We start from the raw sequence: 27,560 nt of genomic DNA, 5'->3' as shown, positions 1-27,560 counted from the left end.
AAAAGGATTAAAATCAACAAAAAATTACAGTAGAAATCAATGGAAAGTCGAAGGAGTTGAAATCACAGTGAGATGACAGAGAAGGAATAATTTGAATTACCTTCATTAGAAGCTTGGAATTGAGTAAACTTGGATTGAAATTCAAAAAAAAATCGTAGTAGTTGTGGCTACAAAATAGGCGTGAATTTAAGATAGTTGTAGAACTGGAATAGGATGTATCTGTGAGTTGGAGAGAGAGATAAAAAAATAGAGATTTTTGAGATTTTTACAAATGATAGAGAATAATAGTAAATATAGTAATATCTAGTGTGTAGATATGTAATTTTTTATTTTTAAAATTTATGTCCAACTGCATACCTCAAAATTGGGCGTGCAACGAGTGTCTAGTCTAGAAAATAAACAGGAAAAATACTAAACCCGGGTTCGAAGTCTCACTCTCGCTCTATCTGTCTTTCTGTCTCTCCTCCTGCTTCGAGGTTGCGACCTTTCTCTCTCACGCACACACACAGTCACTTACATTAGACCCTTCACAAATTACACCGTCAAAAACAACACACCGCAACACAAAGAGAGGCTCTTCCTTTCTTCTTCAATTACCCGCCCGAAAGGTATAATTTTTAACCCTTACAAAATCGTAATCCCCGTTAATTTTTCAAAAATTTCTCACAACTTCACTCACTTCTTCTCCCTCTCTCCGCTCTGTCCCTTTTTTTTCTCTCTAGGGTTTCTGATTCTCCCCTCCCCCAATGGCTTCTTTTCTCTCTCGTCTTCGCAGGTCTCTCCAGGAACTGATACTGATTAAAATTGCATTGCTGTGTCCGAATAAGGATTGTTTTACTGATTTAGTGTACTCTGTAGGCGCTGTCAGTAAAGGATTAAGGATGATGAAATTTCAGTGGATTGTCATTTTTGCAGTGATTTCTAGGTGAAATTCTTCTAACTGTGTCGTTTTCCTTGATTCGCGCGTGAGGATTGGTTAGGGTTTGATGGATTCCGAGGTTGAGATTCAACCGGAGATCGGATCTGACTGTGTGGGACAAAAAAGGCCGGCTGATGATGTGGAATTGGAAGAACCAGCTCCGAAAAAGGCGAGGAGTGTGGTGATTGAGGATACGAAGAAGGTTGCTGAAATGGTGCTTATACTTGCTGCTATGGGGAAAATAAGAGGTGGCAGGGTTCCTACTGCTGCCGAGAAGGAAATGATGGCAGATGCAAGGGAAAAGTTGGCTCAGGTATGCCAAACCTTTGCACCCAAGGATGTGTTACCAAGAGATGCTTTTGGTGCTGTTATTGAGGATCTTGGTCTTAATAAGCTGAAGGAACAGAGGCTAGGGTTTCGCCCTCCGAAAATGTCCATTGCTGAGAAGTTATTGATAGCCAAAGAAAAGGTAGGTCAATTTTTTTCTTCCTTTTGTCTTGGGGAGGAAACAAGGTTATTTAGTTCAAGTATTCGAGTCTTATTTACTTTTTTGACGTGCAATGTTTTTGTTCTGATAGAATCAAAATGAACTTATGTGCAGAAAGTATATTGAGTACTTAGGCTTGCCGGTTCTTTTGAATTAGTAGATTGGTATTGTGTTCTCATTTGTTAATTATGAACCACAAGGGAAAAAAAAATTGTCCAAGTGTTTCAGATAGCAGCGTGGTGGCATTGGAGCTTGTGATCTTCTTTCCATGTTTAGGGATTTAAGTAACATTTTTGATTAGCATACGCATATGGTGTAGATAATCCCATCATAATAAGACGCCCGATATGACTTATTAATTTGAATTTTGAGGCAGGGACGGCTCAACTATATTTGTAACCTAAAGCCAAATTTGATGGTCTTAAAAAGTTTTTTATAAAGTTGAATATATATATATAATATATATATATATATTTGAAGCCTATTTTCTTAGCTTTTTGAGATGTAAAGTTGTTAATGATTTTTTATAATCAATTTCTTATAATAGTTCTTCTCAATTGATAATATAACTAATCAATTTAATATCTCCTAAGACCAGTGTTTTGGATGGTGAAAGGTGACAAGGGTCGCCTCGCCACAAGGCAAGGCGTGCGGTGAGGAGCTCGCCTTTTTGAAGTGCGACGCCAATTAATACCAAAAAATTTAAAATATTTAATTGCATATATAAATAATCAATAGCAATAACATAATAGCAAATATTTCAACTAAAAGACTAAAAATAGATAGCACATACTAAAAGTCTAGAACTTGAATGAGAAAAAATAGAACAAGTCAAAACAGTGAGAAAAAACATTGAGGTAGAAGTAAATCTGAAGCCTGAAGAAGAAGAAGGAAAAAGAAATAGGAGAAGAAGAAATCTGCAGAACAAAAGAAGAAAGGAAGAAATATATATTGGTTGGACTTTGGAGTCGTTGAAAAAGTTTGGCTGGTCGCCGGAGAATCTAGTCGAGTCGACTGGTTGGAGCCACAGTCGCAGTCTAAGAGTGCAACTGTGCAAATTTGGAAAGAAAACCCTAAAATTACCTTTTAACTTTTAAAACCCTAAATTGGTCACCTTTTTTTAAGAAAATACAAAAGGTGACGCTTGCCTTGCCTTGCCTTTGTCGCCTCTCGCCTTTGTTGCCATGACGTCGCCTTTTGAAGATCGCCTCGCCACAAAGTTAATAGGCGATGAAGGGTCGCCTCGCCTCGCCTCTCGCCATTGGCGACGAGGTGATCGCCTTTCACAACACTACTTAAGGCATTATTGATCTTAGGTAAGATTTGATCAATTTAATTTTAATTTTTTTCTGCAAAGGCAATTATTTTATGAACCGTCAACATTATTTTATAAGGATATAAGTATTTGAAGAAGAATCAAGTTAGTTTATTTGATTGAATTATCGATTATAGTATTATCTTCTACTTATACTATTTTCCTTAAGATTTTTAATATGAAAAATAAGTCCAAACCATCAATATTAGGATGGCTATTATGTTTTAAGGAACTTCCATGATTAAAGCCATGTCTTTTTCGTATATTCTCATCATCTAGTAATCTTGATTTTTTCCCCTAAATAAAAAATTAAAATATGTTCACACGCTTTGAATTGTTCCAATCTATTTTAAGTGAAAAAAATTGGTCTGCAATGTGTTAGAAGTAAACAACTCAAAAAGATTCTTCAAACATTCTCATCAAATTATTTCTCTCTATATAAAACACGTTTAAAATGAAATTCTCTAGTTTTATGTTCACCACAAATACAATATTCTTAGTTTACCCCAAAGACTATTCCTATTCCCTAAAATAATACTCAATTGTTGAAAACAAAGTTCCCTTTCCTTTTTTTTAAAAATAAAAATATTGTACCTTTAAAATTTAAAATACTCAAATTTCTAAAGAGCAATTAATGCATTACTAACAAAAAGTATGGGGCCTTCATAATTGGTGAGGCCTAAAAAGCCTTTTCTTTAGACGCCTTAATGCTAAAGCCAACACTGTTTTGAGGGGCAGGGAATATATGAAGTACATGTAGAACTTGAGTTTGAATTGCAAGTTATATTCGCTGTTCTTCAATTTAAAAATCTGGCAATTTAAGGAATTCTAGTTCCAATATAACCAATTTGAAATTGATTTCATTGAGTTGTGGCTTTTACATCTTATCGAGGTCTATTGTCTTTCCCCTTGTGCTTTTAGTTGGAAAAAACTGAGGAATTTTCTGTACCCGCTGCCACATATTCATCTCAACGGCCTCAACCTAATATGGCTACAACAATTGAAAACCGTGGTCCATCACATGTTCGTGTGTTTCCACACAATAAAGCAAGTCATGTGGTAAATCCCTCAGGAAGCTTCCAATCTGCTTCGCCTTTGATTCATGGAACTCCAGCAAGTTCTGCACCATTACCTTATCAGCTGCCTACCAGTGAGGTCAGGCCAATAGTTTCTAGTGGAGTGGTCTGTGGTAATCCAGTAAGGGATTCTTCTCTAGTTGCATTTCCCAGAGGTGACAGGCCGAGTTTCAGAATGGATGGACGATCAAATGGATCTTCCCATGTGTTGCAAGTACAAGGTAACAAAAATACATTTCTCCAACTTCCAAAAGTGCTAAGGGATTTGTCCTAGATTTGTTTTTTGACTTCCCATATATGGGGGTTTTCTTATCCAAATTAAATGTGAATATAAATATGGAGGTAGCATGTGGTGGACAATTGCTTTACTTGGTCTGATTCGTGCACCAGGCGTCAAACACGTTAAAAAGGGCATGCTACATGATTTCCTTATTAAGCATGCTTACCGATCTGCATCCTTATCTTCTCATTCTAGAAATTGATTCCAAATATCACCATTTTAGTATATTTTAGGGAGCCATCTCATTCTACTTTTAATTCATATACTAAACGTTTCCTTGTAGTTAGGTGCATTTAAAGAACAGTAGTATCTGATCTCGCTATGTGCAAATTGGTGTTCTCATCAAGTTGTTTGTTGGATTTTGAGCTTTTATTCTTAATTTGGCCTGAACCATCACAAGTATATTGTTTTTTATAGCAACTTCTGGAGATCATTCAACTATAAGAACTCCAACCTGGTCTGTGCAACCTGCATCAGTTCCAGCAGCTAAACATGGACCAGATAACAGGGCGACAGCGCAGACAGGTAACAAAGTTGAGGGAGGAGCTGGTGTCAAACCGCAAATGACAGCATCTAGGCCATTTATCACTCAAACCACATCTGGAAATCTACCAACTACACACCCACACTTACAAGGGACAGGCTTTGTCAAGTCTCCTCCTCTGAGCAGTACTCATGCTGAAATTGGAAAGATTGTTCAGAAGTTTATACAACCGCGCCTCTCTGAGCAGCCTACCTGGACTCCACCATCTCGCGATTATATGAGCAAGGCTTTGACTTGCCAAATGTGCAAGTCAACGATAAATGAGGTTGATAATGTTCTTGTTTGTGATGCTTGTGAGATGGGGTATCACTTAAAATGTCTCCAGACGACAAATCAAAAAGGAGTTCCTAGAGGGGAATGGCATTGTGGAAGGTGCTTGTCGATAACCAATGGAAAACCCCCGCCTCCTAAATATGGTCGTGTAATGAGGAATTTTAATGCCCCTAAAATATCTACAATTGCATCAGCTGTTCAATCATCACCGGATAAAAAAGCTTCTGGTCTATATGAGAAGGTCATTCAACAGAAGTTAATAGCAAATGGAAAGGTTCCTTTGAAGAACTCTTCTCCCGTTACTATGGCAAATAATGATAGGAATCTACCATCTCAGCCAAAGATGGAAAATGAAAAAGAAATGGGAGGAAATATTATTGTGTCGGGTAAAGAAAATATGGAGAGCAAAGATTCCATGAGATCTTGTTCAAATAATCTGACTGTATCTTCCAGTGATCAGTATCTTTCTATGCCTGCTGGTTCATCAGTTAATAGATCTTGTGAAGAAAAAGTGGTTGAGTTGAAACCTCAGGTTCAACCTGAAACATTTTACCATTTATCTGATCCCTCTCAAGTTCTTGATCACCTGCAAACAAATGACCATGCAGAGGTGGCAAACACAACCTCGATGCCATCAAAGCAGTTTCATCAAATTCAGCTCATGGTCAGTCATGCTAGGGACTCCAGTGCTAGATCAAATGTAGGTAACAGTTCAAGTAATGAATCTAAAAATGCAGAGCAAGCTGTTGAACAAATAAATCCTTCTGAAACTGCTGTAGCTACCAATGAGGATGCTGAGTGTAGTAGCTCATCATCTGATCATTCTCAAAATGTTGAATGGATTGGAAACGTTCTTCAAGTTGCAGATGACAAGTATTATTATCAATCTTGCCGCATTAATGGATTCGTATATAGTGTTCAGGACTATGCTCTTATCCGCTTTGAGAATGAGAGATTGATTCCTTCAAAACTTGTGGTAAGACTTTACTTCATCAGAGTTTGACCTCTCTTTCCAAAAATAAATAGATTTTGATTTCCTTTTTTTTTCTTTTTTTTGGATAAGGATGATTTAATTGTTCTTCGTAGCAGTGTTTACAGTGTTTTGGCTGATTCAAGTAAAAACTACTGAGCTTATTGCCACTGTCTTGGTGCAAGATCAACGATAACATTGTTTTTTAACGAAATATTGAGCATTACTTGTACCAACTTTAGCATTTATTGGGATTATAATCTCTTTGAATTGTTTGTGAACTAAGTTCACTTTTGCATTCTGATATCACCCATGGAGCTCTATGTCATTGACTTTTGCAGGTTTAGCATTTGCTTGCAAGTTAAAATGTTTCACCTCCAAGTCCTTGTATTACACTTGCTCAAATTCAAGATATTTTTGACTCTTTCCATTCCAATTATCGTGACTCTTCTATTTTGGGATGTTTCAATGTGATTGACACCATTCCACTAATTATATTATTTTATAATTTTTTAACAACATTTAAAAATTCAAATTTATTTAACTATTCATGTTTTTTTCCTTATTGATCTGATATTTGTCATAAAGAGCTTCTCAGAAAAGTAAGGAAGAAGGCATCCGAAAGGTCGACTGCTATTGTCAAACAATTTTTAAAACTGTTATTTTAATATTTTCTTCTAGTATTACTAATATTATTGCATATAAGCCACATGCCATCTTTTTATTTGGGATAACCGATAATTCCCATGGGAGTTCGTGGCATACTGTTGATATGTATCCACATGATTCATCTGGAGAAGCCTCAACTTCTTACCTGCAGGCTATGTGGGAGGACAAAAAAGCGGGAACAAAGTGGGTTACTATCAATCAATGTTACTTTGCACGTGAATTACCACAGTCTGTAGGCCGCCCGTGCTTGGAGAACAATAATGAGGTAGACAACTAATTATATTTTGCATTCTGTCTTTTGGTGTACTTGCTAGGACTAGGTATAGAAAATTCATGATTGTATGGTCTTTTCTTGTCATCATCGTGCATTTTGAATAAATTTAACAACTATGCCTTAGTCCTGAAAAAATTGGGGTCGGCTACATGAATCCCCACTGACCATGTTTTTCCATTTAAAATCATCTCAAGCCATCATATCAAACCATGTTTCTGCTGATTCCTTCCCCACTTATGGCTCTATATTGCCCTTTATTTTTGATTTTATATTTTGTCTTGTTGAATTTGTGTTCTGAAAGTTTGGTGTGTAATTTACCTGGTGAAATTTTGTAAAAGTTTTGCCCAGGTGTATTTTAGGAACAAAAATTTATCTGCATAATTCATTATGTAAAAATCCCGATCCGATGCATATTTCTCTTATGCAGTTTAATTTGAAAGGGTATTATATCCTACATAACCTCATCCTGCTCGGAAAACACCTTGGAGAAAAGGGTTGTTTAATTTTGGTTTAAGCTGATGGAACTTGGGATACATGATGAACTAGGGAAATAGTGACGTTTTTAGACTGGTTTAACTATAAAAAGTGCAGAAATTAAGAGTTGCTTCGAACTAAGAAGGCAAGAAGAGGGAGAGGAGCAGAGCGAGGCAGACTGGAAGCGCATAAGAATATCTGATATATTCTTCCTCCCAAGTAATTTGGAATAACATAAGCCTTTACCAGGGGAAATTACTTAGCAACCAAGTGGGATGACAGCTCGAAGGATAAGCTGTCCAGCAACTTTCAAAAAATTCCTACCATTTGTCAACCAAACTTGCTGTCTAGGTTTCAGCACAATAAAATAAAGCATGGATTGACCAAAACACTGACCAACCAAGTCTATTGGAAAAATCTGGCAAATTGTTCCAGCCTCTGTTTTTTGGTGCCTTTGGCTTGAAAGGAATAGCAGATGCTTCGAAGGAAACTCTTCTCCGATCCATAATATAGATACTATCTCACAAACATTTGTCGCTGCCGACTAGAGTAACTATCTTACCGTGAAATAATTTTGTTTGTTTTTTAAATATTGTTATCCCTTAGTAAGCATTTAGAAGGTCTCACTATTCAGCAGCTAGCTCTTTTTTTGCTGCAGCTTGTATCTTCCAGCATCTACTGGATGCATTTTTAATGTAATCTCAGTTTACCTGTTCAATTTTGCTTTTTACTGATTAACCTAGAGGCAGACACATGCATGAATAGACTTGGAAGGAAAATATTCCGAACATTGTCAGGTGTAGAGTCCTCCTAAAAGACAATTATGAAAGTATTGAGATTTATCTTATAGTATATACTCTGATTGAGTAATTCTTATGTTTAAATGATTGGACTTGGAAGGAACTGCTTTAAACATTTTCAGGTGTAGAGTCCCCTAAAAGACTATATTTAACTTTTTGAGATTTATTCTAGATCATGTACTCTGATTGAGAGATTCTAGTGTTCCCTGCTGTTCTGTAGCAAGGAGTTCTTTTTTTAAATTTATTTATTTATTTATAAATTGTAAGGCAAAAGAGGGCCCTTTTTTTGGTTGTTTGTTCTTGAATGCATCTCTAGTGATGCTTTGAGACATTTTTGTCCTACACGAATCCATTCAACTTATTTATATTAAACTACTTGAACAAGATATTGAATCATAACAGGAACCGTATGCGACTACAATTAATTCATTAAAGCTACAAGATCTTGCAGGAAATGTATGGCATATGGCTTACCAACCTGCTTCTTTATCTATTCTGCTACGATGTAAATTTAGCATGCAATTAGATTATAGACGTTCCACACTGTAGAATCTCACGTATCACTGCTGGTCCTTTTACAGGTTTATTTGTCTACTTATAGTAGCATAGTAATGGCTGGCTTGATACAAGGTCCGTGTGAAGTACATCCTCCACGAAAGTTTACTGAGGAAAGTGAGAGGAGAGCTCGCCTAGCAAAGGGGTCTAATGATGTATCACGGCCTCTTTACTTATGCAAGTAAGTTGAACATTTCACATTTGCACTAATCCTTCTGGCAATGAACCAATTTCTAAATAGTGCCTATCTGCTTGATACAATTGCTGCTTCTTCTTCTTGGTTTAACTTAGACTAGTATTAGTACCCGCACGATGTGCGGTCGATATAAAAAAGAAGCTAATCGTAGCATATTGGTATTCATATCTTTTTTATAATATCACATCAAGTTTAATTTTTTTAATATTTAAACTGTCTTTTTTGCTGTAGCCAGTTTTGTTTTTTCTTTATAAGTCAATTTCTAATATTCTTTTTTTCTTTGAAACTGGTAACTTTTGTATTCCTCAGCATCAAGGTCTATACTGGCCACCTCCAGAAAGATGTTACAATAAAGGAACAAGTTAGAAATACTTACATTTCTCCTATGAAATCCACTAATTGGATCTCTCGATCTATATCCTGTTCTTTACACCAAAAACCTAAGGAAGTAATTACTTTCCATTTAATCTTTTCTATAGTACTTTCTTTCCCTTCAAAAATTCTATGGTTTCTTTCTTTCCATATGATCCACCATATGCATGCTGGAACTGATCTCCGCCACCTCTTCTTGCTTTTGCTGCCTCCCCTTTTAATCCAGCAGCTTAGGAGGTATGCTGTGTGTTCTGGCATGGTCCAGTTGATGTTGGCTATGCTGGTAAAATCGGCCCAAACCTGTGATCTCACCTTTCTACATTGTAAGGTGACATCACAAATTTGGGCCGTTTTTACCAGCATAGCCAACATCAACTGGACCATGCCAGAACACACAACAGACCTCCTAAGCTGTTGGATTAAAAGGGGAGGCAGCAAAAGCCAGAAGAGGTGGCGGAGATCAGTTCCAGCATGCATATGGTGGATCATAGGGAAAGAAAGAAACCTTGAAGCAATGTTGATACCCCTCTTCTGCATAGCCTCATGAGTCAGGCAAGCTCTTCTGACTACCTGCCATGTGAAGCACTTCACCTTGGTTGGAGCCACATTCTTCCAGACTGTTTTCCATGAACCTGAAGGTCTGGCTGCCCTTCCTATCACCCCTCACTTATACAACCTGTTAACAGAGAATTTCCCATCCTCTTGGTGTGCCCAAATCAATCTATCTGGGTCTAGAGTGGTACCAGGGAACCCTCCAACCAGCTTCAAGAGCTCCACCACCTCATTAATTTCCCAATCATTAAGAAGTCTTCTGAAAACTAGGTTCCACCTTGTGTGGTCAACATCTCCTCTATTTTGTACTCAGTATTTGAGCATATGGAAAAAAGTCCAGGAAATAAGTTTTTTAGGATCCCGTGGTTACACTATTTGTCTGTCCAGAACTTTGTCTTATCCCCCCCCCCCCTACAGAATTCTTACTGTTACATTTTATATCTCTCCAGTAATTTCTGATGGTTCTCCACACCCGAACTCCAAAAGTGGAGGTCACTTCACTTGTACATCAGTGATCTTCTTGCCCATATTTATGTTGGATTATCTCTCTACATAGAGCCTGATTCTCATGAACATATCTCCATATCCATTTGGATAGCAAACACTTATTCTGTAACTTAAGGTTTCTGATTCCTAATCCCCCATTCTTTCTGCTCTACTGAACTGTCACCCATTTCACCAAATTAAATCCCTTCTCAATCTTGTTTCCTTGCCACAGAAAGTTCCTTCTCAATCCGTCCAATGCCTTTATCACCTTCCCTGGGATTGGGAACAATGACATCACATATGTTGGCATGAAATCCAACACTGAGTTAATCAAGGTTACTCTCTCTCCCAGAGATAGGTATTGAGACTTCCATATTGCTAAATTTTTCTCGCACTTCTCAATGATGCCATCCCATATCTCAATTGCTTTATGTTTGGACTCTTAGGGGCATGCCAAGGTAGACCGGTGGCAGCTCTTCCACCTTACAATTAAGAATGCTTGCAAGGGACTCAATTTGCACAACTTCCTTGATTGGGAAAGCGCTACTCTTCCTCCAGTTTACTTTAAGGCCTGAGCATGCTTCAAAGATAAACAGGATCATCTTCAAATGACAAATCTGTACCTGTTTTGCTTCACAAAAACTACTGTATCATCAGCATACAATAGATGAGTTAGCTCCATAATCTCTTCTGCCCTGTTTTTGATACAAAACCCCTTATCCAATTGTTACTAGAGGCAACTCTCATAAGACTATCTAAACCCTCCATAGCAATAATGAACTATAAAGGGGACAGAGGGTCCCCTTGTCTTAAACCTCTTTCTGCTGAAAACCCCCAGTTGGTTCTCCATTAACAAGAACGGAGAACCTAGTGGTTTTAATACAGAAAGTTATCCATCTTAACCATCTCCATCCAAAGCCCATCTACCTGAGGGTGTTGATCCGGAACTCTCAATTCGGGTGATCATAAGCTTTTTCAATATCTAACTTGCACATCACCCCTGGCACTCCACCTCTGATTCTGGTATCAATGCATTCACTTGCTATAAGAGCAGCATCCGTGAGCTGCCTTCCTTTGATGAAGGCCATTTGGTGCTTATTAACTAACTTGCTGATCACTTTCTTAGCCTCTCTGCCAGCACCTTGGAAATAATTTTATAGGCCCCAGTAATCAGACTTATAGGTCTGAAGTCCCTCAACTCACTTTCCCGTCTTCTTTGGGATCTCAAGGCTACAAAGGTGGCATTGAAACTTTTCTCAAACATTTGGTTGGAAATTATGAAAGGTCTACATCAAATCCTCTTTAATTCGTTCCTTGAAAGCATGAAAAAATGCCATAGTATATCCATCTGGACCAGGTGCTTTGTCAATAGCACATAATTTAATCCCTGTCCAGACCTCCTCCTCTTCAAAGCTCCTTGATAACCTTTCCTGTTCATCTCCTGTGATTGTCTGAACATCCAATATTTCAATGATGGTTTCCATCCTTCAGGTTCTTTATACAAAATCTTGATAGAAATTAACAATTAAGCTTTTGATTGCCAAAGGATTTGTAATCATAACTTCATTAATCTTCAGGGAATCAATGATATTAATCCTTTTGTGAGTTGTAGCCAATCTATGAAAGAACTTGGTGTTCTTATCACTACTCTTGATCGATTGAATTTTGGATCTCTGGGTGTATTTCTTCATTCTTTGCCACTTCCTCATAATCTATTGCTAAACTGGCCCTCATCAACTGCTCACCTTCTGTTAGAGGTCTGAGTTCCTTAGTAGCTTCCAACCTGCTTATTTGCTCCATAATCTGATTTTTTCTAGCCCTCCAATTACCCCTGTTTTTCATGCTCCACTCCTTGAGTCTCTTTTTAAGGAGACTCAATTTAGTAGCTAGCTTATAATCTGGTCTGCCTGCCACAATGAAGGAATTCCGCGAGTCATGCACTTTGTCTCTGAAGCCATCCACATTTAGCCACCATTTCTCAAATTTGAAGACAGACTTCCTAAATGTCTCATCTCCACAAGTCAGAACTATTGTATTATGATCATACCCCAGTTTTGGTAATTGGCTTTGTATGATTTGATTGAACAGTTCCTCCCAGGGGGAAGAGTACAGGAACCTGTCTATCTAGAAGCATTTTTCTGGTTTTCCCTCCTCTATAGGTATAAAACACCCCAAATAAAGGAGGGTCAATCAACTCAAATCCATTTATGCAGCTAGAGAAATCTGACATAGCCCCAGATAATATGATACAAAAAGTTTTTCCTGAGGGAAACCTAGTAGTATTGAAGTCACCACATACTACTGATGGTCCTTCACATAAACTCCTCATGGCCCCCATCTCCCAAATTTCCCTTCTATGATTTCTGTCACAAGAAGCATAAACAGCAGTGAGAAACCATGTTAAATTCTGATTTATGCCCGAGAACTTACTGGTAATACTCTGATTGCCTTGTTCCACAAATTCTCCCTCCAAGTATCTCTTATCCCACATCACTTCCCCCCCCCCCCACCCCCACCAATTGTTGTATGTAATCCCCCACTTCCCCATTTAACTTTGTTTCCACTAACACAATAATGTCAGCCCCTTCTTGTTGAATTCTACTCCTCACTAGTTCCATTTTGTTCTCCCTGTTTAGCCCCCTCACATTCCATGAGAATATTTTTATCATTTTGTTAACTGGATGGGCATATTCCTCCCTCGGCTTCTTGATTCAATTCTTGGTTCCTTGTCTTTAAAATTAACATCAAAGGTTCCTCAGCTCCTTGGGGATAGCTTGCTTGACCAAACTTTCCGCAGTAGCCACTTTTTCTTTTTCCTTCTTTACCCTTTTTTGATCAATTTTTAACAGTAGTGCTAATGCTTCCTCTGTACACCCTTCAAATGCTACTCCAAACTCTTTGCTTAGCCTCAAATATTTTGTTGCACCCATAAATCAGCTTTCCTTTATGCTTCCTTGCTGCATTCCGACGCATAAGATTGAATGGGAGTTGGGTCTTCATTATTGGATGAGACCATAGATGGAATGGTATCCCTAGAACACAAATCCAAAACCATTTGAATTTGTGCGACTTTGGAAAGGTCCCTGCTTTGGTGACCACCACTGGAGATTTATTATGCTCCCTTTCCTTTGCCATTCTCCCATCAAAACATGTTCTGTTGCCTTTCTTGTATGGAACTCGAACAGGAACAAAGACCCATTCATGTCGTACACCTGGTTTTCGGGCACTCATTACTAGGTCTGTTGAGCCTAGCTTCTGACTTCATATCTGGTTGGAGCATTTTCTATGTCGGAAAAATTCCCAACAAGACATCTCCCCAAGAGATCCTTGGCCTCCAAATGAGTTTTTGCACTTTTAGCACTTCTCCGGCTACTTCTCGCTCCTTTTGTGTTCATTTACTTTTATATAATATTTCGGAATAGCTCCCTTTCCCCTTGTTTGCGAATGAGTCTGCCTCGTTGGCGCATAAAATATCCATTAATGATGTTGTACTCCTATTAATGAAGGAATTTATTCTTATTGCTAGCTTCTCCCATCCTTCATTATATGAGTTCTCTGACAGAATAATGACGGCTTTGTCCTTGCCTTTAATTGAAATCAATGATAAAAATCTCCCATATTGATTGATTATACTTCAATGACACAAATATGATTGAAGAATAATCTCTGCCTTTCTAGGATCGAGAAATCCTCCCTTTGATTCCTGAAGCTTCACAAATCTCCTGCAAATCAATTCTAATGTTCCCTTGCTTAATATCATTCATTCTTCTTATATGATATCTTGCACTCTCCACCCAGTTGTACCATATTTCAGCTTTGGATTTCAATTTTGTGATGTCGTATGATTTCCCTCCTGAACGGAGATAAATTCTATTATCCATCCGAAACCAACCAAAAAGAAAGTCAATGAACAAGAAATAATTTAGGAGAGGATTTCAGTGGAAGAATTGCACTGAAAAAGGGAATTCTAAAACCTAGAAGGGACTTTAGTGGGTTGCCTTGGGTGAAGTGCCTGAGAGCATTCAATAGTCATAGCCATCCACACAATTTCCAATATTCTTATACATGGAAAATAAATTGAAGGTTGTTAAAGTGATTCTTTAATTGACTATTAAGCTAAAAATATAGGAGACTTGGGAATCTAATTTTATAGTCAATTAGTGTAACATAATTGACCTAGAAAAAAACATACGACAAAGTCCCTATGAGGAATCTATGAAGATGTTTGGACTCTAGAGGCGTACCTATAACTTATATTAGGGCTATTAAAGACATGTATGCGAGAGCCAAGACCCGAGTGAGGACATTGGTAAGAGACTCGGAGCACTTCCCAATCGTGCTAGGGTTGCACCAAGGATCAACTCTTAGCCTATTTCTATTTGTCTTGGTGATGACACATATCTAAGGGGAGGTGCCATGATGTACGCTATTTGCAGATGATATAATATTGATTGACAAGACACGCGACAGAGTCAATGATAGGCTGGAGGTTTGGAGACATATTCGGAGTCTAAAGGGATTAGGTTGAGTATGACTACGATTGGGTACTTGGAGGGTAAGTTCAGTGGGTTAACTCAGGTGGCAGATATGTAAGTGAGATTGACACACAAGTCATCTCCCAGAGAGGAAGAGATTGGTGATGATGGTACACATTGTATTAGAGCGGGGTGTAGGGGCAAGGTTGTGTAGTGTGTACGCACCACTCTCCCCAGACCCCATTTTTGTAGGATTACACAGGGTATGTTGTTGTAATTAATGCAACATAAATTATTTCTAATGATTTACTTGCTCCCATCTATATTAATGTTCTTTGAAAAAACACTATATTAATACTCAAGTTTTTTCCATGTTATCACTCTATATCAAATTTTCTCTTTATACTAAAATTAAAAATTTTAATTAGATGTGACTACAGTCAATTTTAAAAAAATTCAAATCAAATTCAATAAGCACACTCAATATATTATTTTAACTACATTTCATGTTATTCCGCTGCTTGTCCAAAACATGCCATGTGATTTATTTATAATTATCACTTTTTGTTTATCAAACAGACCTAACCCAAGGATCTCATCCCTCGCGACGGTCAGGGGTTGAGCCACACACCCCAAGCCTTAACATAAATAAAATAGAAAGAGTACGAGGGGGCATAAAACCTTACCTCCGATCCTATGGTGGTTCATAAGTTATATAATTTATCACTCATGACTCGACTAAATGCCATTGTCGATACATATATTCTTAAGCAACAACGACACACCTAGTGTAATCCGTCTAATAGATGTATTAGAAAAAATAGAATTTACATTTTTTAGAACTCTTACATGAAAAATAGACAGAAAATTACTTGAATAGATGTACAAATTTTGGTAATAATATTTATGGATTTATACACATAAGCTATGTTGAAGTCCTTTTATCATATATACTTAACCAAAAAACACATAACTTATTCCTGATCTTATCGCTTCTAGTATGCCCACACATCCATCTCGGTATTCTTATTTTTGCAACTTGCATCTTCTGAACATTAGAGTTCTTGACTGGCCATCACTCCGCCTCGTACAACAAAGTCGTTCTAACCACCACTCTCTAGAACTTTCCTTTAAGTTTAAGTGAACCTTTTTATCACACAAGACTTTAGAGCCAAGCCTCCACTTCATCCACGTCACACTAATACAATGTGTGACATCATTTTCGATGTCCCCACTACCTTGGATTAAAGACCCAAGATACTTGAAACTATCTCTCTTGGGGATAGTCTGAGTATCAAGCTTCACTATCACGCTCGCCTCGGGCATTGCATCACTAAATTTGCACTCTAAATATTTCGTTTTGGTCATGCTCAACTTGAACCCTTCAAACTCTAAGGCCTGTCTCCAAACCTCCAACCTACTCATCAGTTAGTACTATGTCATTTGCAAATAACATAAACCATGACACCACATCTTAAATACACAACTTCAATTCATCCATCACCAAGGCAAATAAGAATGGGCTAAAAGTTGATTCCTAGTGTGAACCCATCTCAACTGAGAAGTGCCCTTAACCTTTTCCCACTATTCTAACCCGAGTCTTTCTCCATCATACATGTCCTTCATTGCACTAATGTAAGCCATTGGTACCCTCTGGCCTCTCAGCATCTTCGAAGGACTTCCCTCGGAACTATATCGTAGTTTTTTTAAGGTCAACGAACACTATATGTAAGTCCCTCTTTCTTTCCCTGTATTTCTACACTAGTCTCCTAGCAAGATAGATGACTTTTGTAGTTGATTGCTCTAGCATGATTCCAAACTGGTTCTCGAAAATGGGCACACCCCTCCCCACCCTTATTTCCATTCATAGTGTGACTTAGCAACTTGATACCCCTATAGTTGTTACAATTCTAGATATCACCCTTGTTCTTGACTTCTTGTACAATGGAACCATTGTACTCTGCCTCCATTCTTCGGGCATTTTTATTATCATAAAAATGATATTAAACAACCCAGTTAACCACTCCATACCTGCCATGTCCGTGCTCTTCCAAAATTCCGCTGAAATCTCATCTGAAGTAGTCAATCTTCACATGTTCATCCAACAAATAGCGCACTCAACCTTAATACACCTACAAAACCCAAAATCCTGATGCCTCTCAGAAAGCTCCAAATCACCTAGTAGAATGTCATTGTCCCTTTTTCGTTCAGGAGTTTATGTAAGTAAGCTTTGCCACCTTCGTCTAATAAGTGCATCTTCCACCAACATCTTACCGTCCTTATCCTTGATGCACTTCACTTGATTCAGGTCTCCGTCTTTCCTCTCTCTTGCCTTCGTGAGCCTATATAATTTTTTATATCCACCTTTGTCCCCTAGTTCAACATACATGCGTTCGAAGATTGTCGTCTTTCCCTATGTTTCTCGGACTTTTTATATATGTCGATGGGTGTGTGTGGAATTCTCCAAAAGTAGTGCATTTTTGGAGAATCTGACACGAGTGCGGCAACATTTTTGGAGAATTCAAGCAACACAGGTCTTTCCCGTCGTAATCGCTAACTTAGCCTCCTTCGTAGTCGTCTTATACTTTTCCTTAGTCATCTGCTTCTCCTCGTCCTTGGACTCCACCAACTTTGTATAGGCAACCTTCTTTGCTTCCACTTTACCTTGGTCTTCTCTATTCTACCATCAATCCCCTTGATGACCACCAAAGTTACCCCTCAAAACCCCAGTACCGCTCTAACTGCTTTCCTAATGCAGCTAGCTGTTCTACTCCACATTACTCTACATGCTGTGTGCATCCCCATTACTCCTCCAAGCCTCTATCGCCATCAACTTCTCCCCATCTCCTGAGATATGCAGGGGTCAAGCCACCTCATTTAATCCTCGGCTAGTCATACAAAGACTTCTTCTTCTTCTCTCTCTCTCTCTCTCTCTCTCTCTCTCTCTCTTAATTTCTAAGTCCATCACCAAAAGCTTATGTTGGGTAGTAAGATTCTCACTCGGGATAACCTTGCAATTCTTACAAAGGCCTTTGTTACCTTTCCTAAAGAGTAAGTAATCTATTTGAGTTTTGGTCACCGTGCTACGAAATGTAAGCAAGTGGTTTTCCTTCTTCGAAAAACACGAGTTAGCTATCACCAACTCAAAAGCTCTAGCAAAGACTAAGAGTGAGGCTCCACCTTCGTTACTAACCATGAAACCAAAGCCTCCATGTACATCATTGAAACCACTAGACGTTTCCTGATGTGGCCATTAAAATCTCCGCCAATGAGTATCTTCTGGTGCATGGTATGCCCCTCACCATGTCGTCCAAATCCCCCCAAAAGTGCTTTTGACCTCCTCGTCCAAGCCTACTTGTGGCGCATAAGCACTAATAATGTTCAATGTAAGCCCTCTAACGACTAGCTTAATCATTATCATCCCGTCATTGATCCTCCCAACCTCCACCACTTGCGCCCTAGGATCTCCATCAACTAAAATACCTACTCCATTCCTATTTCTCGAGCCTCCGGAGTACCACAACTTAAACCCGTCTACATCCCAAGCCTTGGTACCTACCCATTTGGTCTCCTGTACACAAGCAATATTAATATTCCTTTTATTGAGAATCTTCACTGGCTCTATGGATTTCCCGTCAAAGACCCTATGTTCCAAGACTCTATTCTCAGCCTAGGAGAACTCTTAACCGCTTTCCACTCTCGCCCCTCGGCCTGATCAAAGACATGACTCTAATCGAACATCGTTCACCAAAGCCACTAAAGACGTAAACTAAACAGGAATCTACTAAACAACTAAATCAAGCCTAAAGTCTTTAACTAGTTGATGGGCAAGATAGCAAGCAGTATCTACAACTATACTATAAATCAGGAGAAGAGCAAAGAAGAATGTAAAGAATGAACAGTGGAATTTGGAGTTCATCTGTATGTAAGGTTTAGTACTACCCATGTACTGTTGTGATATAATACAAAGTTACCAAGTTCAAAAAACAAAATGAACAAAGGTAGTCAATGAAAAATGCAGACAAATATGGTCGAATAAAAGAGCACAACAGAAAGAGAAAGGTTCAAAAGTAGGGTGTGTCGAAAGAAAATATAACATGAGTTGAGACGGAACCTGTTTTGCGCAGCAAATCTTGAAGAAAATGAGTAACCTGGTTTCTTTTGTCGTCGTCGGCGTTCGCTGAAACTCACCGTGGGTTGTAAGGTTCTGTTACTGTCAGATCTGGCCTTTATCAGAGAGATTTTCCGGTCAGGACACTCTTTCCGGCCAAGAATGGTAGCGTCGGTGGGTGGATCTTGCCGGAGAAGATGAGAAAGCGGGAGGGGAGAGGCGAGGGGGAAAGAGAGAGAGAGAGCAAGAGGGTGAGGGAGGAGAGGAGAGAGGGAAAGAGAGATCCCTTATCTGCCGCCGATGGGGCTAGGTCGCTGGAGTACTAGTTTGCCGGCGTTGGCTTTTGAGAGGAGATCGTGAAAGCAGAGCGTTGGGTGTGAGAGGAGAGAGAGAGAGCGCGTTGGGTGTAAATACAAACAGATAATTAATTATTAATTAATAGTCAATAGTTAATAAGTTTACGTATGACTCTTTTTTGGTTATGCCACCCGACTTGAGAGGAGGCCTTTTCCTCTCTGTTTAATAATCGATTTTTTTGTCAAAAATGGTTATAATGAAAAGTTGGCACAATTTAGGGTTACAATAACTGATTCAGTTAATTTAGGAGACTACCCAAGAAATTTAGTGAAATAATTAAATCATAAGCTGTGTAATAATTAAATAATTACCTAATTCCCTTTTTTTGGTGGTTAAATATTAATTGATTCATTGTTTCATTAATTGGTGGTTAGATATTAATTGAATGTTCGAAGCTGATCAAGGCTGATGCGATAGCAAACCATTAGATTGCTGGAATCAACTTTGTAGATAAAAGTATACTTCATAAATGAGGTTGCTCTAGTGGCAGTAACACTCCACTTTCAACCACAAGGTTGGGAGTTCGAGTCACTAAGAGTGCAAAGTGTAAAAAGGGTCACTGTTGACTTCTGGGCAGAAGGTTTGCTGGGTGGGATTTAGCATATCGAAAGAAATGAAAAGCTTCAGATTTTTTAATAAAGAACTGATTATATGCAGCAGTTATTTAAATAAATTAATAAGATGCTGATCAATCTATATGCAGTGGCATGTTCGAGATCCCCTAGTTTCTGATCTCTTATTTGAAATGCCTATGACTTTGTCAACTTTTTATGCAGATGGATTTATGATGAATCGAAAGGGCTATTTCGTGATGTCTCTTGTTTATAGGGGTCAGCTCATAATTATCTTTCTATTGCAACTGCTATTGGCTCGTGGTTTTTGTCAGGTAAGTGAGATGTGGCCCATCTTTTTTGAGTTTTAGCTATCGTTCTTTGTTAATAATGGAAAATATCGGGTCTCTTGATTGCATGTTTTGATTCCCTCCCGCTCCATCCTTTATTAGTGCTGGTTGTGTGGGCCAGAGAAAGGTGGGTATGCATGCATTAAATCCAAGGAAATCTATCAGTGTGGCAAAGATGGGAAACCTCTAATAACCCAATTCTATGAGCATGTGATAGACGTTATTGTGGATCACTGTATCTTCTCGACCTAACAGATGTATGGTCTCCACCTAATTATATATGTAGTTTGTTTTTCATAGTTAATTTATTTAACCTGCTGTATTAAGTAATGATATTATCATCTATACATCAAAGAGTCGCTCGTTTCAGCTGCATCAATCTTATCATGCTTGTGATACTTTTTGTTGCTGCTTATTTGTGGTGGGTAGAATAATGTTTTCTTTCCTCATGTATACTTCATCATTTTGGGTGCCCTATTAAGCTAAAAGATTTAGCTTCTGTCATTATTTTGCCCTATTAATCTACCCTGCACTAAGCTAAGTTAAAAATATTTTTTTACTGAAGTCAAATTCATCATATTGAAGTATGAAATATGATGAAATGAACTTTTGATTTTTTTTAGATGTTTGGAAAATTAAAAAGTAAGAGCACTGCATCTTAGAATGTGCAGAAATTGCCTTTTTTTGATTCTTGGAAAGCGTATAGATGAAGTATTATATTATATTGAAGCTGGTCAAATGCATGAAAAAGAAGAGAGTTGTAAAAAGAAGTCAACCTGATTATTCCTTCAAGCCATTGAGGTTTATTACCAAGTATACATATTTTAAAAAAGGAAAGAGAATAAAAAGTACATAATTATTGGAGTAAATCAACAACAACAACAACAACATACCCAGTGGGATCCCACAAGTGTGGTCTGGGTAGGGTAGGGTGTACGCAGACCTTACCACTACCTCACAGAGATAGAGAGACTATTTTCGAAAGACCCTCCACTCAAAAGACACATTCCCAGGTATAAGTAAAAATAAATAAGTAAATAAATACATAAGTAAAATAAATAAAGACACATATATACAGGGAGAGATAGAGAGAGCATATTGATAAAAAAAACGATGCAAGTTTTACAAGAGAAGGACAATAACGATAAAAATGTAATATGGTAATCAAAACAAAACAAAACACCGCAACTCTAATGGCACACCTAGACCTACGACCACCCTAAATCGACAAATGACAAGATACCATTCTACCTCTACTAAATCAAGTTAAACCATTTTATAGGATCCTAGAATGTGCATACAAGTCATATATACCGAGCTTATTACAAATGTAGCTGATACGAGAACTAGTGATGGACTTGGTGAAAATATCTGCGAGATGGTCATTTGACTTCAAGAATTTTATAACAATGCCCTGAGAGTATTTTTTTTTCCTATCATGAACTGACAATCGATTTCAATGTGGTTTCGTTCTCTCATGAAACACTAGATTTGATGCAATATGAAGAGCAACTTGGTTATCGTACACAAGTTAAGTTCCATCTGACTAATTTCTCCAAACTTCAATTCTATGATCCAAATTAGTTCGCAAGTTGCCATAACCATATCTTTGTATTTAGCTTCTGCATTAGATGAGCAATTCTTGCTTTTTCAATACACCAGATTACCTCTTACCAGAACACAATATCCATATGTAGAACGCTTATTAGAAAGTGACCCTGCCCAGTCAATGTTTGTGAATCCAACAATTTGCTCATGACCATCTCATTCCTAAAAAAAATTATCCTTTGCTTGAAGCTCATTTTATGTATCGAAGAATGCGATCAATCGCATCCCAATGACTGTCACATGGATAGTACAATACTCACAAGAAAGGCAATGCCAGTCGAGTTATTGTGAGATAGTTCAACTTACCAATTAGTTGTGGTAGAAGTTTAATATTCGAGCCTATAGGAGGTGTCAATGGGTCTACAACCTATAATACCTATCTCTCTAGAGCATGTAGGGCATACTTACGCTGTGAGATAAGCAATTCCTGATTTGGACTGCGTGACCTCAATGCCTAGAAAATACTTCAATATGCCTAGGTCGTTTGTTTGGAAATGCTGAAAAAAAATGCTTTAATTTGATCATACCATCTTTATTGTGGCATTTATTACTCTATCATCAACACAAACAAAATAAATACACAAATTATGATTAATATGTCAATAGAATATAAAATGATCAGCCTCATTGCGAGTCATACCAAACTATTGAATGATTGTGCTAAACTTACCAAGCCATGCTCGAGGAGATTGTTCCAAACCATATAGGGACCGGTATACACGACCACTAGACTCCCTCGAGTAACAAACAAGGTGATTGCTCTATGGATTCTTTATCCTCAAGATCACCTTGTAGAGAAACATTCTTAATGTAGAGGAACAGGCTCCCAAGTACCACCAGCATGTAAAACAGTCATCTTCGAACATAGCCTGTCACCATCCAATGTGATATGGAGTTTCACCTGTGGAAAAACATTCTTAATGTAGAGGAACAGACTCCCAAGTACCACTAGCATGTAAAACAGTCATCTCTTCGTACATAGCCTGTAGCCACCCAATGCGAGATGGATCTTTACCTGTGGAAAAACATTCTTAATGTAGAGGAACATGCTCCCAAGTACCTCTAGCATGTAAAACAATCATCTCTTCGAACATAGCTTGTCGCCACCCAATGCGAGATAGAGCATTACCTGTGGACTTAGGAATAAAGGTAGAGGACAAAGATGATGCAAAGACATAATTGTATGATGATAAATGATGATAACTTAAACAAGTATAATGGGGATTGGGAGTACGAGTGGAGCAAATACCTTTTTAGAGTGTTATTGGTGGACTAGGATGAGACGAGTCTGCAATAGGGGAAGTATTCAATACAAGTGTTAATCAGATGATAAGTCAAGAGTGGAGGAATTGTATAAGGATGAAATGGAGCCGTAGGTGATGGCATTGGAGAGGAAGAGGGAGATAGTTGGAGTGCTTATTGGCAGTTTAGTTGGATATTTGTACTTAATGATTCAGCTTATTAGTATTTAAATATACTAATCTGCTAACCTAACCAATAAGATGTCGATTGGTTTAACATGAGGTTACGGGTCGGTTTTTATCGTGTAATAAACAAGATGTGAGAAATATAGGAGAAAAATATTATTGAATTGTGTATCTACATTATTACACAGAGATCATATTTATAGACTCTACAATACAATCCTTTATCAAGTAGGATATTATTTACTATTTCTATTATTATTCATATTCCTATTCATATTTTAAGTGGGATTGTATATATCTATGCATATTCAAACACTCCCCCTCAAGCTAGTGCATACAAGTCATATGTACTTAGCTTGTCACAAATGTAATTAATACGAGGATCAATGAGGAGCTTGCTGAAATATCTGCAAGTTGATCACTCGACTTCACAAAACTGACAGCCAATCTCAATGTGCTCAGTTTTTTTTTATGAAATACTAGATTTGATGCATAATGCAGTCAATCTCAATGTGCTTGGTCTTCACATGAAATATTGGATTTGATGCATAATATCGATAAAATACAGAGTAATAAATTCATGAATTGTAGTATTGAACTTCCCAAATCAAGCTTTAGAAGATTGCTTCAAACCATAGAGTGACTTACACAATCGACATACAAGGCTACCAAACTCGCCCTGAGCAACCAAATTAGGTGGTTGCTCCATGTAAACTTCTTCACAATGTAGATGTCGCCAGAAAGTGCTCAAAATCTGGTTTAAAATATATGGATCGTCTTGGAATTAATAGACGAGTTGACATTAAACAAGAAAGTCGCATCAAAAACTGGTCAGAACATACTCATGCCTCAGAGTATTAGATTTGATGGCCGAAAGTGGTCACAATTTGAGAAATAAATTATATGGGTAGGGTCGGAATGATGACATGACTCTATTGGAAAATATAAGTTATATGTGTAGGGTCGGATTGATGGCACGATCCGAAAAAGAGATCACATGGGTATGGTTGGAATGATGACACGACTCTACACAAATAAGAAAGTAGTCACAAGAAAGATGGCACCGTGCTACACAAATTAAATATGAAAAAGTAGTCACTGGAAAGATGGCGCGATGCTACACAAATTAAATATGAAAAAGTAGTCACTGGAAAGATGGCGCGATGCTACACAAACACTGACGGATATGGGTTGACACAAAACAATCCTAGAAAGTCACTGGAAATTGATGCACAGTGACCTGTCTGACTAAGTTTTTCTTCCTTTGAATATAAGATTCATACATATATCATTGACTCCACTTTTTTTAACATAACCATTGGGCAGTGGAAGCTCTTTGATTCTCTACCAAGATCGTAGAGGCTCTGATACCATGTGAGCTATGTGAGAAATATAGGAGGAAAATATTATTGGATTGTGTATCTACATTATTACACAGAGATCCTATTTATAGACACTACAATACAATCCTTTACCAAGTAGGATACTATTTACTATTTCTATTCCTATTCCTATTCCTATTCTAAGTAGTATTGTATATATCTATTCCTATTCTAACCCAATGTATATTGGCAGTAAAAAAACAACAACAAGATATACTTATGTACTTATAGCCTTAAATGAGTACATGATTGTTAGGTAAACAGTGAAGTTCTTCCATTTCATGGTCAGTAACGTATTATAGGTACTGCACTTATACAAAAAGGATACTCTTATACAAATTAAGCTTTTATACAACATGGATATATCAGGTGCTTCCATTTCAGTGCTTTCATTTCATGACAGTAAGCTTATAAAAAATAACAAAATGGGAGAACACATAAAAGTGCAATAGCTTATTTTCCTAACAATCATATACTGTTGACCATGAAATGGAAGCACTATCAACTGTATGGGGGTATAAATGTAAATTTAATAATTTTTATTGGGTTAACGACTAAACCAATATGGAAAATGAGTAAACCTTACCCCTTACCATTAAGCCATTAGTTACGAAATTTCAAACCATTCCCCAATCTTTAAATCAATAACTCAATACCAATAAACCTATTTACGGTTGGGTTATCGATAACGATTTTGATCAACCCCTGAGATAGTGACTGAATTTATGAAAGATGGACTGATAACACCTTAGAAATGTCTAAGTGATCACCTGAAGAATGGTTGAGTTCTAAAGAAGGTAGCATCAGTAGACATAAAGCACCACAGGAGGTTAGGTAAATAACATCAATATCCTCTGTGTGGTCTTGAGTAACCTAAAAATACACATCTAAGAGCACGAGGAGCTTTCTTATCTTTCCTTGTAGTAAGTTATGAACAAAACACGTATTCCCAAAGGCATGAGGTGGGAGACAGAACAAAGGTTACTGGGGAAATAAAACAGAGCATGGAACTTGATTCTGAATAGTTGAGGATGACATATGATTAACTAGATAATAGGATGTGAGAAACTTAGAATTGCATCGCCCTTAAAATGAGACATTAGATTGTATGAGTAGGGTACGAGCAGTCAATGAGATGCCTATTCTTTCTTCCAACTACCCAATTTTGTTAAGATGTGTAAGGACAAGATGTTTGATGAATGATCCCATGAGAATTCATGAACTGCTGCAATGAAGAAGACGAACACTCTGGGGCATTATCTCTAGAAAACGTGCGGATAGAGACCCCAAATTGATTTTGGATTTCAACGTGGAAGGTTTGGAATATAGATAACAACTCAGATTGATTTTTTGTCAAGAATATCCAAGTGCACAATGCACACAGAATAATCATCAATGAAACTAACGAAGTAACAACATCCCATGGTAGAACTGAACCGATTAAGACCCCAAATATCTGAATGAAGTAAAGAGAAAGGTGACTCTGGGCCAGATGGTTTCGCCATGGGTTTCTTCATCAAATGTTGGGAGGTGGTGAAGCAAGATATCATGAATGTCTTTCAAAATTTCCATTACCAAGAAATGTTTTAAAGAAGTTCCAATGCCACATTCATAGCTCTTATACCAAAGAAAAAAAGGTGCTAATGAGCTAAGGGATTTTTATTCCTATTAGTTTGATAGGCAACATTTACAAGCTATTTTCCAAAGCACTAACAGAGAGATTGAAAGGGGTGATGGCAAAGCTTGTTGATTCTCAACAAATGATTTTATTAAAGGAAGACAAATCATGGATGCTGTCTTAGTAGCTAATGATGTGGTGGTTCCAGACTAAAACAGAAGAAACTTGGAATTCCTTGCAAGCTAGACATTGAGAAAACACATGACCATGTTGAATGGGGAATCTACTGAGCTTATTAGAGAGGATGGGCTTTGGGAAGAAAAGGATACATTGTATCAAAAATTGCATCTCAACAGTAAGTTTCTCAGTGCTAATTAATGGTGCACCAAAAAGGTTCTTTAGATCACCAACGGGTCTTAGACAAGGTGATTCTGTCACCTTTTCAATTCTTAGTAGCTATTGAAGGTCTCATTTACATGGTTAAAACAACAAATACAAATGGTTACCTAAACGATTTTGATGTGGATAGAACTGGAAGGAAAGTCTATAGGTGATTCATTTTCAGTATGCAGATGCTACACTTATTTTTTGTGATGCTGAAGAACAACTTAAATTTCTGAGGGTATTTCTAGTTCTTTTTGAATGGATATCTAGATTATACATAAATTGGAGGAAAAGCTTTTTGTATCCCATCAATGGTGTTACAAATATGGAGGTTTTGAATGCAATATTAGGTAGTGAAGTTGGTTCCCTACCAACCATATACCTTGGAATGCCTCTGGGAGCTAAGTCTAAATCATCTGAAATTAGGAATAATATGATTGAGAAATGTGAAAATAAATTGATCAGATAAAAGAGTCAGTATTTGTCACTGGGAGGTTGAGTGACACTCATCAATTTAGTTCTAAAAGGAACTTAGAATGAAATGGTTATGGAAGTATACAAATGAGTGTCACTGGGAGGTTGAGTGACACTCATCAATTTAGTTCTAAAGGCACTTGGAATGAAATGGTTATGGAAGTATACAAATGAAAGTAACTTTGTGGGGGGAAATTATTTGAAGCTAAATATGAGGAGGAAGATAAGTGGATGACCAAGGACGTTTCTACAACTTATAGAGATCCATTAGAGTTCTTTGGAATGATTTCAAGAGCAATACCAAGATCGAAGTGAAGAATGGGGAAAAGACTGACTTTTGGAAGGATGATTGTCATGAGACAACAACAACAACAAACCCAGTATAATCCCATAATGTGGGGATTGTCATGAGACAAGCAACCTTGAAATGCTCTTTCCAGACATACATATTCTAGTGCTACACCAACAAAGAACTATAGCAGATTGTGGACACCTGAAGGGTGGAGCTTTGCTTTTAGAAGACAGCTCAATGATTGAGAAATACAAAGAGTGGCTGAAGTTTTCACCTTCTTGAAGTTCAA

At 37.7% G+C, this 27,560-nt stretch overlaps 1 protein-coding gene across 3 annotated transcripts in view; it reads left to right on the top strand.

Annotated features, from left to right (window-relative positions):
• Positions 1-394: 394 nt before the first annotated feature.
• LOC129871764 (uncharacterized) overlaps positions 395-27,560 on the top strand; it is a 33,562-nt gene continuing 6,396 nt past the window's right edge. The window contains exons 1-8 of one of the 3 annotated variants that reach the window (XM_055946750.1): positions 395-608; positions 776-1,388; positions 3,643-4,018; positions 4,495-5,870; positions 6,685-6,798; positions 8,663-8,817; positions 19,962-20,071; positions 20,189-20,324. In XM_055946750.1, the coding sequence (XP_055802725.1) occupies positions 987-1,388; positions 3,643-4,018; positions 4,495-5,870; positions 6,685-6,798; positions 8,663-8,817; positions 19,962-20,013 (2,475 nt within the window). In that variant the 5' untranslated portion in view covers positions 395-608; positions 776-986 and the 3' untranslated portion in view covers positions 20,014-20,071; positions 20,189-20,324. Of the gene's footprint in view, positions 609-775; positions 1,389-3,642; positions 4,019-4,494; positions 5,871-6,684; positions 6,799-8,662; positions 8,818-19,961; positions 20,072-20,188; positions 20,325-27,560 lie in introns of those variants that run through there. The other 2 variants (XM_055946749.1, XM_055946748.1) reach the window with 2 other exon arrangements.

Source organism: Solanum dulcamara, chromosome 10 (genome assembly GCF_947179165.1).
Source record: "Solanum dulcamara chromosome 10, daSolDulc1.2, whole genome shotgun sequence".
In the NCBI taxonomy this organism is placed as follows: domain Eukaryota; kingdom Viridiplantae; phylum Streptophyta; class Magnoliopsida; order Solanales; family Solanaceae; genus Solanum; species Solanum dulcamara.
Note: the sequence above shows the minus strand (reverse complement) of the source record. Positions and strands in the feature narration are given on the sequence as shown.